General features: G+C 45.9%; 1 protein-coding gene and 1 long non-coding RNA gene across 3 annotated transcripts in view; one reads left to right on the forward strand and one right to left on the reverse strand.

Moving 5' to 3' along the window:
- Nucleotides 1-5,348: 5,348 nt before the first annotated feature.
- Nucleotides 5,349-15,511, reverse strand: part of PTPRS (protein tyrosine phosphatase receptor type S) — a 203,668-nt gene continuing 193,505 nt past the window's right edge. The window contains exons 35-37 of the mRNA XM_078378875.1: nucleotides 14,165-14,319; nucleotides 8,932-9,067; nucleotides 5,349-8,460 (exon numbers count right to left, since the gene is read on the reverse strand). Of these exons, the coding sequence (XP_078235001.1) occupies nucleotides 8,392-8,460; nucleotides 8,932-9,067; nucleotides 14,165-14,319 (360 nt within the window). The 3' untranslated portion in view covers nucleotides 5,349-8,391. The remainder of the gene's footprint in view (nucleotides 8,461-8,931; nucleotides 9,068-14,164; nucleotides 14,320-15,511) is intronic.
- Nucleotides 8,977-13,266, forward strand: LOC144583978 (uncharacterized). Of its 2 annotated transcripts, XR_013537931.1 has the most exons (3): nucleotides 8,977-9,115; nucleotides 10,501-10,658; nucleotides 12,274-13,266. It is a non-coding gene; the product is annotated as an uncharacterized LOC144583978 (long non-coding RNA). The 2 variants fall into 2 exon arrangements; XR_013537930.1 differs by having other exon boundaries at nucleotides 9,066-10,658.

Consider the following 15,511-nt stretch of genomic DNA (forward strand, 5'->3'; position numbering starts at 1 on the left):
ATTGTCTACATTTGCCTTGAAGGCCTCCAGGGTTGGGGTGCTCACTGCCTCCCAAGGAAAACTGGTTCCGTTGTCATACTGCTCTAACCATTGAGAAGTTTTTCCTGATATTCAGCCGAAGTCTGTCTTTCTGTAGCTGGAGCCTATGGTGGTGTGTCCTGCATTCTGGAACGATGGAGGACAGATCCTGCCCCTCCTCTGGAGGACTGCCTTCCAAGTCTTTGAAAAGGGCTTGGTTTCCCATCCCCTGATCATCAGGTTTGTTGCCTTCCTCTGAACTTGCTCCCGTTTGTCATCATCCTCCTTGAAACGCGGTGTCCAGAACTGATCACAGGACTCAAGAGAAGGCCAAACCAGTGCCGAACAGAGGGGAACTTGCACCTTGTGGGATTTGGAGACTCTACTTCTGTTAATGCAGCCTAAAATCGCATTGGACTTTTTTGCAGCTGCATCACCCTGCGGCCTCATCTTCAGCTTTTAGTCTACAACCATTCCAAGATCCTTCTCACTCATAATATTACTGAGCCAAGTATCCCTCCCCCATTTTGTAACTGTAAATTTAGGACTTTGCAATTCTCCCTGTTGAATTTCATTCTGTTCTCTTCCAGTCTAAGGGCTTGAGCCTATCCAGATCTTTTTGAACAGTCTTCCCATGTATTAGCTATTCCACCCAATTTTGGGGTGGGAGGCTTTCACTTAGAACTTGGGTTGTTATGTGCCATCAAGTCACCCCTGACTTATGGGGACCCCATGAAGGGGCGATCTCCAACATGTCGTGCCCTCAACGGCTCTGCTCAGCTCTTGCAAACTCAAAAGTCGTGGCTTCCTTTAGGGAGCCAGTCCATCTCACATTGGGTCTTCCTCTTTTCCTCTGCCTTCTGCTTTTCCCAGCATGATGGTCTTTTCCGGAGAATCCTGCCTTCTCATGAGGTGCCCGAAGGAGGACAGCCCTGAGCTTCAACATTTCTGCCTCCAGAGAGAGTTCGGGCTTAATTTCCTCCAGGACCCCCTTGTTCCTCTTTCTGGCAACCTAGGGCATCCACAAAGCTCCTCTCTAGCCCCACGTTTCATATAAATCATTCCCCCTCCCATGTTCTTTAACTGGCCGGATTTCACATACATGGTGATTGGGAATACAAGATTGTGGATGATCTTGGCCTTGTTTTTTGGTGACCTATCCAAGATTCACGAGGCCTGGGTTCAAATCCTCACTGAACCTTGGCAACTCCCTGGGAGGTTATGCCAGCTCTCCCTGGGGTTATGCCTTCTCCACATCTTCTGCCCTCTTTTAAAAATGGGGATTCAGGGCTTTGAGTTGTGAAAGAACGGCTGAGATCTGACCTTTTTCAAGGCACTTAAATATATATACACACTATACAGTATTTTAAAGGAGCAAAGGCTTTAGAGAGGCTTTGAAGAGTTCTTCATTAAAGTATAAAAAGGTTTTCCTCGCCTTTCTTTCTCCCCATTCCAGATTTGCATACAAATGACAGCAAAGGATGATTTGGGCGGAAGGAAGGAGTGAGAAGCGAAGAAATCCTTGCTTTAAATATATATATATATATATAATACCTGCAGCAGAGCTAGGTGGCTGCACCCCTTTGTGGGGGGAAATGTCCCCCCCCCAGCCCTTTTGGGATATTCCATACTCCACCAGCCACCTTCAGATATGCAACTCTCTCTCTTTGTTGTTGTTGTTGTTGTTGTTGTTGTTGTTGTTGTTGTTGTTGTTGTTGTTGTTGTTGTTGTTGTTAATCAAGAGGGCCTCAAAACCTAATTTAAGGAGGGCCTGCTGAAAACTGAAGCTGCATGGGAGGAAATGGCTGAGACGGAGCAGAGCAGATGAGGTTGAGGGAGGGCACTTTTGTCTCCCGCAAAGCCCACCCTGAATCAGGAGGAGTGACAGCTGCCTTCCGGAGGGGACAGGGTTAGGGGCCACCATGTGTCCCTGGGGGTGTGGGTGACCTTGACGGACGGGTGGTCGGTAGGCAGGTTGGCTGGTTGAAGGATAGGTAGATAGGAAGGAATAAAAGAAGGAAAGGAAGGAAGAGATAGATAGATAGATTACCCTGTTCCCCCCAAAATAAGACCTAACCTGAAAATAAACCCCAATATGATTTTTCAGGATGCTTGTCATAGAAGCCCTACCCCAAAAATAAGCCCCAGTGAAGTGAAACCCTGCCCTCCGCCCTTGTGCGGCAGCCAGAAGAAGAGGACAGGACTGACTTTGAATCAATGCAGATCGTTGTACATGAAAAAAAAACCTCCCCTGAAAATAAGCCCCCCCATCCAAATAAAACATCCCCTGAAAATAAGCCCTAATGCATTTTTGGAGCAAAAATTAATATAAGACCCTGTCTTATTTTCAGGGGAACACAGGTAGGTAGGTAGATAGGTAGGTAAGGAAGGAGCTGAGATAGATAGATAGATAGATAGATAGATAGATAGATAGATAGATAGATAGATAGATAGATAGATAGATAGATAGATAGATAGATAGATAGATAGATAGATAGATAGATAGATAGATAGATAGATAGATAGATAGATAATGAATTGATGTGAGATGGATATATGAGATTAGATACATAGAGAGATGGATAGAGAGATGTGATAGATGAATTGATAGATGGATGGAGAGATTAGATTAGATTAGTTGAGATAGCTCAGATGAAAGAGACAGTGTGATGGAAAGGAAAGAAAAGCTCAGTGTGAAGGAAGGAGAGACAGTGTGCCGTCCTCCATGGAACAGATGACAGAGGAGAGCCATGGTTGTGTGGAGGGCATACTGGTAGAAAGAGAACAGGGGGCAGAGGAGAGGAAAGGAGTCACTCGAGGTGCTCCTGGCTGATGAGAAAGGGGAGGAGCTGGATTTGATTTTGTGGGAGGAGGGTATAAAAGGGGAAGAAAACGCGCAGAGTTTTAGGATTCAGACGGGCGAAGCGAGAGGACTTAGAACCACTAGAATGGATGGTAGTAGTGTACCCTCGCAACCAGCGTAGGGGGTGATCCATCCCAGTCCCTCTTTACTCCAGCCACAACACAAGGGGGACTGGGCGAGACACCCATGTTGTGGGACAGTCTGTGCCACGAGGAGCACCCCACTGAGGCCCATGACCGATTGGGAGCAGTTTGGACCGGCCCCTCAGTGAGGAGTGATATTAAGACGCCGGGCGTTAAGAGTTAAAAGTTACCACCTTTTGCCTGAGTTGAGTTTGATGGACCCTTTTGAACCTGTTGAACGGAGTTTGTTTAGTAATAAATCAAATAGTGTTAAAAATATGGAGCAGCCTCCGTCTCTTCTTCCCGCGCCCACCCAGGGGTGGCACCCAGCTGACCACAAACCCAATCACACTCAGACAGAGAAAACTAACATTTAACTCCCTACATCCCATGTTGCCAATTCTGTCTCTGGCTTCTCTCGAGGGGCTCCAGACCGGATCCTGATTCTCAGATGGGCCGAGACCTACAGAGATGGAGGAGAAAATGCTCATTTCGTGCCTACCGTGGTGGAGGGCTGAGAGGATGGCAATCCGCCCAAGAAGGAGGCCCCTTCCGGATGGGAGCAGACCCGGGACTGCCTTGCGGTAAGGGGCGCTTCCTTTAAAGACTGTTGCCTCAAAGCTCCCATGAATTCAATGGTCCTAACTCTCCCTGGGACTAAGAATTGGGTTTCATTGGGGGGGGGGTGTTAGTTTTTCTTCTTCGAAACATCCATGGGTATTCCCCTTGTCTCCCCTCCAAAGGCCAAATCCACGTTGAGAGATTCTCAGTTAAAGGGGAGAAAGTGTATTTACTTACGGTGACCTGCATTTTTACTAACCATGGTTTGTTTTGAAACCAAGGATGTCACGGCACGTTCACACTCTTCGAAACAGTCGACAGCTGGGTGTTGCAGTTCAAAACTTCAAACCTGTGTCGTCAGTCGTGAGCAGATCTATGGCTTCGCGATTCTGCATTTATTTCTTTCCAAGCGCCTTCTGTGTAGCCTGTATAATTAAATTGTAAACCGCCCAGAGAGTGCTTGTAGCGCTATGGGGCAGTATATAAGCAGCACGCTTTGCTTTTGTTTAAGAGGCAAGCAGCTCCCAAAACTGGAGGCCAGCTTTCCTCTTAGGAATCTTTTTGCTTGTTTGCTTTAGTCTCCCCAGTTCCTCATGGGGGGGGGGAGAGGCAGAAACAAACCCCAAGAGACAGGCATTGAGTCGAATCTGGGAGGAGGGCGAGAGACACATTAAAAGACATTTTGGGGCAAACAAATTTAGCAAAGGGATTACTTTATGGGGCCTCTGGAAAACTTGGTCCCTTGTTAAGCCAGAAGGATGACCAGTGATATTAGCAGTTCGTATTTCCAGCCTTTACAATGAGGACTGGAGCCTTGGGTGGCTCTCCCATTTGGGAGTCCTCTTTCTGCACCACCCTGCAGGACTTGAGGTGTGTTGCCACAAAGTTTGGGTGTCCCAAGGCGTAACTGAGTGCCGTTTTTGGGCCCCCGAGGGTCCCCTTTTGTGTGCTTGGGGAACCAGGCCACCCGCGAACAAGCCTGACTTTTCTCCCGGCCTTTTCCTTTTGAGAAACTGAAACCCGACCCCCTCGCTTTGCGGGTCTGGCTGGCGCGGCTTGTGGAAACCGGAGGCTGGGAGACCCCAGATGGTTGGGTCTCATCCAGCACAGCTCTGCCCAAGAGCGCTGTAACCCCATAAGCCAGAAACCTTGCATGGGGATGCAACAGATGACCGGATCCTGCGCAGGCCGGTGGGCCTTTCCCCTTTGCAGAAGCACAATCAGATAGTGGCATTTTGAAATTCCAGTACTGTATTGGAATTTCACACAGAAAAGCAATGTGATACATATATATTTTCCCCCATTGACTCTTCTCTGTGTAAAGAGTTTGCACAACCCACACATTAAATTTCTCAACCTGAGTTAGAGTGATGCCTGGGAGACAGATAGCTCTAATGGCTGGGCCTGATCCACCAAAAATGTTCCTCCCTCCTTAAAATGGGGAGCGGGGTGAGTTTCAATGCAACAGTTCCCCTCAGGTCCCTTTTGTTCTCATGGGGTTTATATCGTGGGGCTTTTCTGTGGGTTTTGGCCGGGGAAAGATGTGTAACCCTTTTGGATATTACTGGACTACAAACCCCATCATCTTGGCCATCCACTTCCTCATTTTGTGGCTCCTGTTGAGAAGCACGGGTTCTTCAGAAAACAACATTTAATTACCTCATTTGTGCTGCAATTCGTACGGGGATGTCACTAGTTTCGTCAACCCAACTCCCCGAAGAACGACCCTAAAAGATGATCTACCGTTCCCAGAAAAGATGTGTCGATTTTAACAAACACACTCATTTTTTCTTTTTTCAGACAATCTTCCTTTAATACAAAGTCAATATATATATCTACATACACAGTGGCACAGGGGCCACTTTGAAGCGGTTCCGGTTTGAAATAACAGCATGGAAAGCAACAGAGCCTTGCTTTTCGTACAAAGGAAGGGAACGAAAAGGAGAAAAACCCAAAAGAAATGGAAATAAAAAAGTCGGCTTGCCCTGCTGCCCATTCCTTCCGTTCGCCCCACAACCTGCTAAGGTAAGTTCTCCTTATACCCTTATTCTTTCTTTCCTTTCCAACATCGTAAAAGAAAGGTTAGGCCTCAAGTGGGATGAGAGAAATGGTCTGTGTGGATACTTTTTTTTTTAATTTTAAAAACTAGGTTATTCCAAGTTTCTGCAGCCTCAATCCGGAGAGAACACGGGTTCGAGTTCCAGATTTTTAAAAACCGGGTGTCAGAAGAGCCGGGAGGCATGCGCACAGAAAGAGAGAGAGAGAGAGGATTCCCTTAAACCCAGCTATTTCCTCCCTTCCTTTCCTCCCCAGAGCGAGGCTGGCCGTGGCCTCGTAGCCTCACGACGGTCCTGTGAGGTAGGTTAAACTGAGACACAGGAAGAGAAAAAGGCAGCCTTCCCCCTCGGAAAATCTTAAGGCTGAGCAGAGATTTCCACTCCCGAGTGCGCGCAGTCTGTCATTGTGGTGCGGAAAGCGTCAGGCCTGCAGATGGCAGAAGGATACGCGGCCTTCCAGCTGGTGAAACGGGGTCTGCACATCTAACTTTTCCCCACAGCAAAATCGACTCCCGTGGTTTCCACCACCAAGCCCGGCCGGTGGGGCGGGTTGCCTTCCTCTGCATCGGGAAGCCGACTTTATTATTATTATTTGCATCATCCGGATTCAAGCCTCCATCTCTGGGGAATTTCCTACAATCCCATGGGCACTTTGGTTTACTTCCCATTTCGGCACTGGTCCCCCCAAAAAGCACTGGGGTCGGGGTGCAAGCAGGCAGGTCGGGTGGCCCACCCGCACCCTCAGCCAGCCTAAGACAAACTCCTCTAAACTCGTACCTTTTTTCCTCCAAACCTCTCTATACACCTCACAAAAGAGAGAAACAATTATCCTTGTACCTAAAAATTATATATATTTCTTAAAAAGCAGCATCACTTTTGCTCATATACGGTTAAACCTTTTTTTTTTACGGGATTCATTCTTTTTTTTCGTTTCACGGGTAGAAAAAGCAATATGTAAAAGTAGCAATATTTCACACGGCGTTTCCCCCTCTTATGTTCACACAGCCATTCCACGTTAACGTTTCTACAGTGAAAAAATAGACTTGTCTTTGAACATAATATGAACAAATAAGGAATTATTATTTTGTAAAGTCATCGACTGATATTCTTTTGTATTTTTTACGTTTTTTTAAAAAAGAAAAAAATTACACTTAAAAAAAGAAGAGACCCATAAAATTAAAAAATAAAATAAAAATTAATGTCACTTACTTAAAGAGTTACACCGATAACTTTTCAAAGAAACTCTGTGGGCGTTGTCACCCTCTTCCCTCCCGTACCCCCTATCTTGCTTTTTATTATTACAAGTGGATGCAATGCTTCCATGGTGATGGTTCAACTCCACTTTAGCGCCGTAACGCTATATAGACAGTTTAACGTCGTACCACTTCCTCCAAACCCCACCAATCCACCTTGTAATAGCGGCCTCTTAGAAATGGGCTATTTTCTTTTTTTCTTTGGCGTTGGGGAAAAAGGCAGTAAAATACCCACAAAATAGCTGACCACAACCGAACGAGGCGTGTTTTGACGGGACAATGGAATTGGGGGGGAGGAAGGGGGAAACCCCACAACTCCCCCATGGTGCCTGTTGAACTGAAATGATTTTCTTTTTAAAAAAATTTAATCTGTTTCCTACCTCTGTCCACTAGAAATCTAGAGAGCAAAACATAAGGAGTGTGGAGCTGAAGTGGAAATCACCGGAAGTCAACGTACCCATTGATGTGAGTTTGGGGGGGGGGGGAGATGCGGGAAAGGGGGTGCGGTTAGTTTTATTCCTCCCCCCCCATTTAAGAGACATCTGGGATCTTTATTGCCAGTTGGTTTGCTTCGTTTTAACGACAGAGACATTCTGGAATCATTGGCTCTACGGAATGTTCTAAGTGGTTTTATTAATTTTCCTGAAAAGATGAGTTACGCAGAAGAGGGTTTCCCGCATGGGGGGCAAAAACGCCCAGCGTTGTGATGGTGGGGTTGTAACGCCACATGGAGAATACCAAGGCTGGTCTTAGCCAGTGTGAAACCTCTGTCCCCCCCCCCTCAATTAAGCAAACCTTTTAAGGGGCTCCCATTAAAGCACATCAGTTTAGAGTCGTGTGAACCAGCCCCCCAAATTGTGTTCGCCCTTGTCAAAATTCCGCTTCCCTGCTCTTGCGTTTTTCGTTGCCGCCAAAATTCACGCTCGTCCTCCAGCTCGCTCTCCTGGGCTCTCTCCCTGGCCCTTCGCCAGAGTGTGTGGGTGGCGCTCAGGTGCGTGGCTTTGTGTGTGTATGTGTCTGTCTCTGTGGCGCACTGTTGTTTAAAAGTTTGGCGACGCGTCGGGATGAGTTCCGCGCCAGTCACTCACGAGCTGCTCACGCCGCAAACACCTGATGAGGCAAGACCAAATTTGCCACTTAAAATGAATTTTTTTTAAAAAAAATCCTCCTTCTGAACCAACCGCCGGCGGATGCAGGCTTTTCGAAACGCAGGTGGGACCGAGAGAGCATTGTGTGGAGTGCTGGGTTCCCTTGCGCGCTGCTCCTTTCCCATGGCAGCATCCGAAACCGGGCAACGGTCAAGGAGGTCACTTGTTCCCTTCTGGTTGAGTCCGTAGTTTCTTTCTCTTTTTATTTTAATTTTTTTAAAAAATGGTTGACGCTATAGCCTCTCGTAGCTCAAAAAAAGGGCCTTCCGGGACTTATAAGTGGTATGTGTCCGCACAACGGATGGCTTTTTTTTCTGATTTTTGTTTTGCTTTGTTTCAGTGGTTGGTGGGTTTTTTTTAATTTATTTTTTATGTTGCATAGTGATCAAAACTGCCCAGGTACTCCAGCGCAGCTTGGTAGCAGAACTGATATTCATCCTGAAAAGATTTGAGGAAGGAAAAGGGGTGGACCGAAGATGGGGAAAAAAAGAGAGAATATTAGAATGCTATCTGGCTGTTCTGAAGGATTATGAAATAAAAATGACGTATCTCCTCGGGGTGTTTTTTTTATTTACTCCATGTTTAACGCTGCCAAAAGTGAATAATGGTTGATTTCTCTTTTCCTCTTGTAGTGCCCCCGGGCAGTGTGTTACTGCCACAACAATGCTGTATTTTGGGCTTGAAAGCCATGGGGCAGTGGCTTGAGGTCATGTGTATGAGGAAGAGGAAATGAACTTGCCAGTTTGATAGCTTGGTGCCAAACCATCCTGTCTCCCTCCCGATCTTAGGTATGCAGCCCCAGGGACGATTTGTGCCTCTAGGGGGTTCGCCGGCTATTCGCCGTACAAATCCGCCGTGTTCACCTGCGGCGAGTACAAAGCCACCGACACCGGTGCGTCCTGCGCTTACCTCCGTCTGCACCATGGCGGGTCTCTGTGTCCGAAGCATCTTCACCGTCTGGAAAATATCTACCACCCCTTCGTAGCGCATCCGCTCCAGCACGATGCTCAACGTGATGAAAACGCCGGTCCTGCCTACCCCAGCGCTGCAAAGGAAAAAAGGAGTTGCAGAGAAAGCTTCTTGTGAGCCTGTGGTAAGGCCTTATTTTGCAAAACACCACACAGAACACAACACCCGTCATGTGATACTTGGGAGTCTACAGGAGAGGAGCGTCAGCGGCAGGAGGTAGAATTAAACATCCCTCCATCATATACATTTCTTAAGCTCCTTTCACATTTCTCCGCAAATCAAGGATTGCAAGGGAGGCTCTCCTTTCAGTTCCTCTTACAGGAAGAATCCACCAAACATTGTGAATTGCTGTCATATTCAGGATGGAAAAGACCTGAGATTTTAAAAATTCCAATCTGGGATAAGCCGAATGTGAACAGATCTATTTAAAAAGCTCAGTGCTGAAGAGTCTCAGTCTTGAATAGGTCTACTTCTTTCTTTCTTTCTTTCTTTCTTTCTTTCTTTCTTTCTATTAAGCTCGTTTTTCATGTAAAGAAATGGGATTTGGGGGGTATTTTTTGGGACTACAAATCCCATTCTAGGAGTTCGACCTGACAGATCCATGCTCTGGCTCATCTGGGAGCACGGCCTCAACCGGAAAGGATCCAAGGCCTAACTTCTCCTGTTCAGACAGGAAGTTTCCACTGACCATTGGATCAGGAACAGGAAGCTTGGACGGGAGCTAGGCCTAGCGAAGCCTGAGTTAAGGCCTAGTCTCCCAGGTGAGCCACATTTAGATATGGTGTGCATAAACCAGGGAGAACTCAGAGAATGAGGAATTATGGAACTAGTAGTTAATAAATAAATCTGGAGAGCTCACTCTTGTTCCATGTTTTTCAGATGGTCACAATATTTTCCCAGCTGTGCCTTATTAAATTGGACTTTCCCAAAGGGCTGAGAAGTCTATTTACGGATTTGGGTTTTTAAAAATCTATATTCATAATTGTTCCTTGAATATGGAGTTAATTTAAACTTGGGGGGGGGGACTTGGATATGGGGAAAAACACAGGGTTCAGCCTTCTCTGCTAGCAAAATAGAAGCTAGAGAGCTTCATGGCTGTCGCAAGAAGGGAGGATGGAATATACGCCCTCCGTATAAACACATTTGGGCTGGATTTCATGCTTGTACACATGTATGTTATATATATAATACATATATTCTAATAATAGACATAAACAGATATGGAGAACTCAACATCATTTCAGCGAAGGCTTTTCTGGATCCTTTTGAGGGATGTGGTTACTCACTAAAATATATACACCTTTAAAACATCTTTTTAAAATACTTCTGTTCATTGATCACGTAAGCGTTAAGGTAATGGCAAATATATACTGTATTGGTGTATCCTGGCATTATGCATTCATGTGCACTCTGAGGGCCTGGTGCAAGGATTCCCATCCACAGCACTAATTCTCAGAAGATGAAAACCATATTTGGAGGCCTTTATTATTGTTATTTTTACTGGAGCAGTTGAAGCGGAGAGTGGCAAATTGCTCGGAAAAGTGCCTTCTGTGAGAAGTGGAACCAGCAAAAGGCGTCAGGAAATCAGAAGGGAGTGCCCGCCCCCAACCGGGTCTGCCGAGAAAAGCTCGCCAACGAACACGGGAGTTTGTCTCGGGTTAAAAAAGGTCAGCAGGAAAGCTCTTTGTCCACGTAGACACACGCAAACCCACACTGTCTCAGCCTGGGAGCCCGGCGTACTGTCAAAGCGGCAGAGAAACAGGGACTGGTCTGGTGCACCCACCCCAACCCCTGCGCAGGGGAGCAGGGTGCCTGGAGGGGGGAGCCGGGCACGAGGTTCCGTCGGTGTGTTCGTCATGGAGAGACAGCTGACGGCTCGTTGGGAGGAAGCCAGGATAGTGAGGATCTTTCCCCACCAGTACCTCCACTGGCTTGGCTTGCAAGGCAGCTACGGACGTCCATGCTTGGGGGGGGGGTGTCCATGGGGTGGGGGGGGTAAGCTGCTTCCGGGCCATTGTACCCCCCCAAACTTTGGATGCAGATTCATAGCATTGCTGCAGGGCTCTGATGTACTTGATGTAATTGCTAACAGGTGTATTCTGGTATTCCTTGTTATTTTCTAGTATCAATATCTGCTAGTAGGCATACTCTGATATTCCCATGTACTTTTTAACAGTTATTGATGCTCGAATAAATCAGAATATGCCAGAATACACCAGGTATTACTAGATGCATTCTAGTATCTGTTGATTAGGCATGTTCTGATATTCCTCGGTCTATCGTAGTATCAATAACTGTTAAGAGGTGTATTCTGATAGCTATATTTGTTACTAGATAGATTGGAATACCAGAATAAACTAAAGAATACCAGAATATACATATACGTTTAGTTAGCTTTCTCTCTCATATATATACTTTTAGGCATTCACCACTATCTATAGATATAGACACCAAAATTTATATTTAACTATATAGTCAGTTATACTCAGGTATATAATTATCTTAGAATTATAATCTTATTCTAAGATTATTATATATCTGAATATAAGTATCTTCAGGTACCTAATTATGCAACTAAACATGTATTTTGCTTTACAGATTTTTAGAGAGTAATATTTTTATCTATCAATGCCACTATCTCTGTCTCTATGCCCGAATACAAGATTATATCTACATACAGATAACATAAATACATTGAAATACACATCTTTAATGCCGATATTCATACAGCTCACTATAAGCTCTTAAATATACAGTACCTTTATTTAAGTTCAGTTATCTCTCTCTGTGTGTGTAGATAGATAGATAGATAGATAGATAGATAGATAGATAGATAGATAGATAGATAGATAGATAGATAGATAGATAGATAGATAGATAGATAGATAGATAGATAGATAGATAGATAGATAAATGCATGTGTGTGCATATATAGCCACATATAGACATCTCTCTATATATTCCAGCAGGCCCTCCCTACCTGTTCGATATCTATGCTGGTCGGCTGACCCACCGCTCTTTGTGTCGTGGGGAGATCCAGGCCCACCTTTCCATGAATTCATACATGGCCAGGAATGTACAGAAACAGAAAGGCCAAGCGAGGCTTAGCCCACAATGACCACCGAGGGGAGCAGACGTGGCCTCTGTGGCTCAAAGGAAAGGCTCCCCCTCAAACAGCCTTTGGGTTGTGACACCATCAGCTGCCGTGGGGCCCACATCATCTCTGAAACTGGGAATGTGATGGGCGGGAAAAAAACTAACCCACTCTCTTGTTCTTTGCAGGACAAGATGCAGAAGACACCGGGGTGGCTGAACCTGGACATCCTTTTCTACCTCAACCCCCTCCCCCAAGGGCAAACAGCTTGCCACTTCCTGCTTCCTGGTAGCCACTTGGCTGGGCACGTTCACTTCCTGGCAGGGAAATGAGGTGCCTCCGTCCCCATGGATTTTGTGTGTTCGCACTGACGAATCTCTCTCTCTGCAGACAAGTTTCGTGCTGATGAATATATATTTGTCAGCGTGATATTCGTCAGCAGATATATATATATTTTCATGGAATATATCTTTTCCACGCCACAAGGCAGACGTTTTCAAGTGAGCCTGGAGCCGAGAGCTTTTTAATCCCTCCAGCGAGGCGATTAACCAACTAAGGCTTTAACAGCAGATTAACCACCACGAACCGCTCTGGATGATCTCGGTTGCTCTTGAAAGAATCAAAAAAATAATAATAATACAAGAATACCTGCCGTGAGGGTTTCACAGCTTCTTGGGACTTAATGTCATGGCCTCCCTCTCTCCTGAGGAACACCCTGTTTATGCTCCTTTTAAACCTGCCTTCAATAAAAGCCTTAAATTTTATTTTTACTTTGGCAAAGTTTAACAACCACCTTCCAATTTACTAGATTCAACCGAATCAGAAGGTGGGGGCGCCTGGTTGTGGGTCTCTCTTGCGTGTTGTTCTCCATGGAACTCTGATCAAGAGTCTTGGAAAGACATAATATACGTATGCTATTATTAAGTCCCTTCCTGGTGGCTTTTCTGTGCTTAGCACCCCATGATCTTTCACTGCTACAGAAATGGGAAAGTTTTTTAACATAGCCTTTTTCACTCAAGCCATCTATGATGGTTTCATTTTCTACTAATCTTCTACCTTTTTTTTGCTTCTATTTTCTACAACCATGTGTGTGCTATTGACACGTGTAATTGTGCTCTGTGCTTTTATGATGACAGAATACTCTGTTGATTCCCAATAAACACTATGGGGATTATTAAGGACTCAGTACTTTTAGTATTCTTTGCGGGATTGCCTGTTAAATGTAACAACACAAAACCTCACAATCCTGGTGCTTAGAAAACGGATGTTTCCCCTATACTGCCTGCACTCACAACCAACCAGACCAATTAGCAGCTAAGCTTGTAATGTCTGGCCTGAGTTTTGGTGATGTGTAAAAACACATTACAAGCTAACCGGTGACTTAGTTAATGACCTTGATACTTCGAGTCCTGTCTTGATACTTTTTTACAAAATGAAATAATGCTGGCCCAAATCCTAGAGACGGAGTTCAGCCCGTCAGAACAAAGCTCAGAATTTCTACTAGTGAAGGAGTCGACGGTTGCATTCCCAGTCACATGTCAGTCACACAACTTGGGGCATGACAAGAAATATGTACGTCGACGTCTTCGCTGGCGGTGATCTGATGCTGAAATCTGCGCTGATGGACTTAACACTGGTGTGATTATTCTCCCTGGATTCTGGCCCTGATGACTAGCCCCTTTTTCAAGACATCCAAATAACCAAAAGGGCCTCTTGTTTTTTTGCGTACTCTTTAAGTTATTTTTCTTTCTCGCTTGGGGAACTGAAAGAACAACAGCTAAGCTCGAAATTCTGGACCTCAGCCTCCCGGCTTAGACGTTTGCTAATTAAAGGATTCTGCAAAGGATTTGGGAAGGAAAGAACCTCGCATTTCGTGCCCAAGCCGGCTAATCAGGAGGCAGAAACTGGTCTCCCAGGAGTGGGTATTCGGCTTAAAAACTAGGGTCGGCTGAGCAGCCGTCTTGACTTCCAAGGTGCGAATTATGAATTAGCAAGAGGCAAATTGGAAAACAAGGAACGGGAAGCTCTGACCGAGCTGGCTTGTTTTAATCTGAGGAATTTGGAAGGGTGTCTTCTTACCTGCAGTGGACAGAAATCGGCCCATCTTGTCCAAATTGCTCCTTGGTTTTGTGCACCTGACCGATGAAATCGATAAACCCCTCTCCGGATTTTGGCACGCCCTGTTCGGGCCAGTCGGTAAACTGGAACTGGCGCACGGTTCGTGACTGGCCATCCTGGGGAAAGAGAACCAAGACGGGTGTGTTAGGGCCCCTAGGGTTCTAGGGTTCCTAGAACTGAGAAAGCAGGACTCCGGAACCCAAAACTCCATAGACTCGAAGACATGGGGTTGTTTTTTTCCCCAACCCATGGGCTTTCCCTGTAAAGCCAAGATGGGGAATTTGCGACCCTCTGGATGTTCCTAGACTACAAAGCCCATCAACCTCAACACAGCCGCTGGGGCTGGATGGTTGGGCACATTTTGCTTAACCCCCCTGCTTCATCAATCACATGACTGTGTTTTACTTCATGGGCATCCTGCCTTTCGCCCGTGAAGCTGACTCCGCTCCCTTTATTTTTACCACTATGACCTCCCTGGGAGGTAGAGGTTAAACTGACAGATGGGGATGGGGTTCAGTGCAGTAAATCCACACTAACTCCTCCCCGGCATTGAGCACGCTTGGGGGGGGGTGTCTCTACCCTCTCCAGGAGAGGTTTTGACCCCAAACCCCACTCTTTCCGAGCCTTGTTTGGAATGGATGGTTTTTTTTTCGGGGTTTTTTCTTTGGCTGGAGCAAATTTTGAGCCCGATCCAGGAGACCCTACTGTTAGATGAAGGAACCAATTCCGAGCTCACAAATACAGTGGTGCCTTGCATAGTGATGTTAATCCGTGCAGCAAAAATCACTGCTAAGCGATTTTGTCGCTATGCAGTTTTAAAAAGCCCATAGAAATGCATTAAAACCTGTTTAATGCGTTCCTATGGGCAAAAAACTGACCTTAAAGCAAAGATCCTCCATATGGCGGCCATTTTCGCTGCCTCTAAAGCGAGGAATCAATGCGAAAACACAGCGGGGGGCCATTTTTTTTTACCCGGCAGCCATTTTGGAATCACTGATCAGCTGTTAAAAAATCATCGCTTTGTGATGATCGGTAAGCGAAACAGGGAACCAATCATCGCAAAGCGAAAAAAATGCACAGGAAACATCGCAATGCGATCTCTTTTGCGATCGCAAAAAGTTCGTCGCTATGTGGTTTCGTCGCTAAACGGAGCGCCCGTTAAGCGAGGCACCACTGTACCTTGATCTGCGGTAATGCAGTTCCCCATTTTTCCACTTCAAATTAGCCATGGGTTTACACCCGTCGGTCCCAACCTGGGGTCCCTAGAGGTTCTCGGACTACAACTCCCAGAAGCCCTCACTGCTAGCT

The sequence above is a fragment of the Pogona vitticeps genome, chromosome 7, assembly GCF_051106095.1.
Source record: "Pogona vitticeps strain Pit_001003342236 chromosome 7, PviZW2.1, whole genome shotgun sequence".
Classification (NCBI taxonomy): Eukaryota; Metazoa; Chordata; class Lepidosauria; order Squamata; family Agamidae; genus Pogona; species Pogona vitticeps.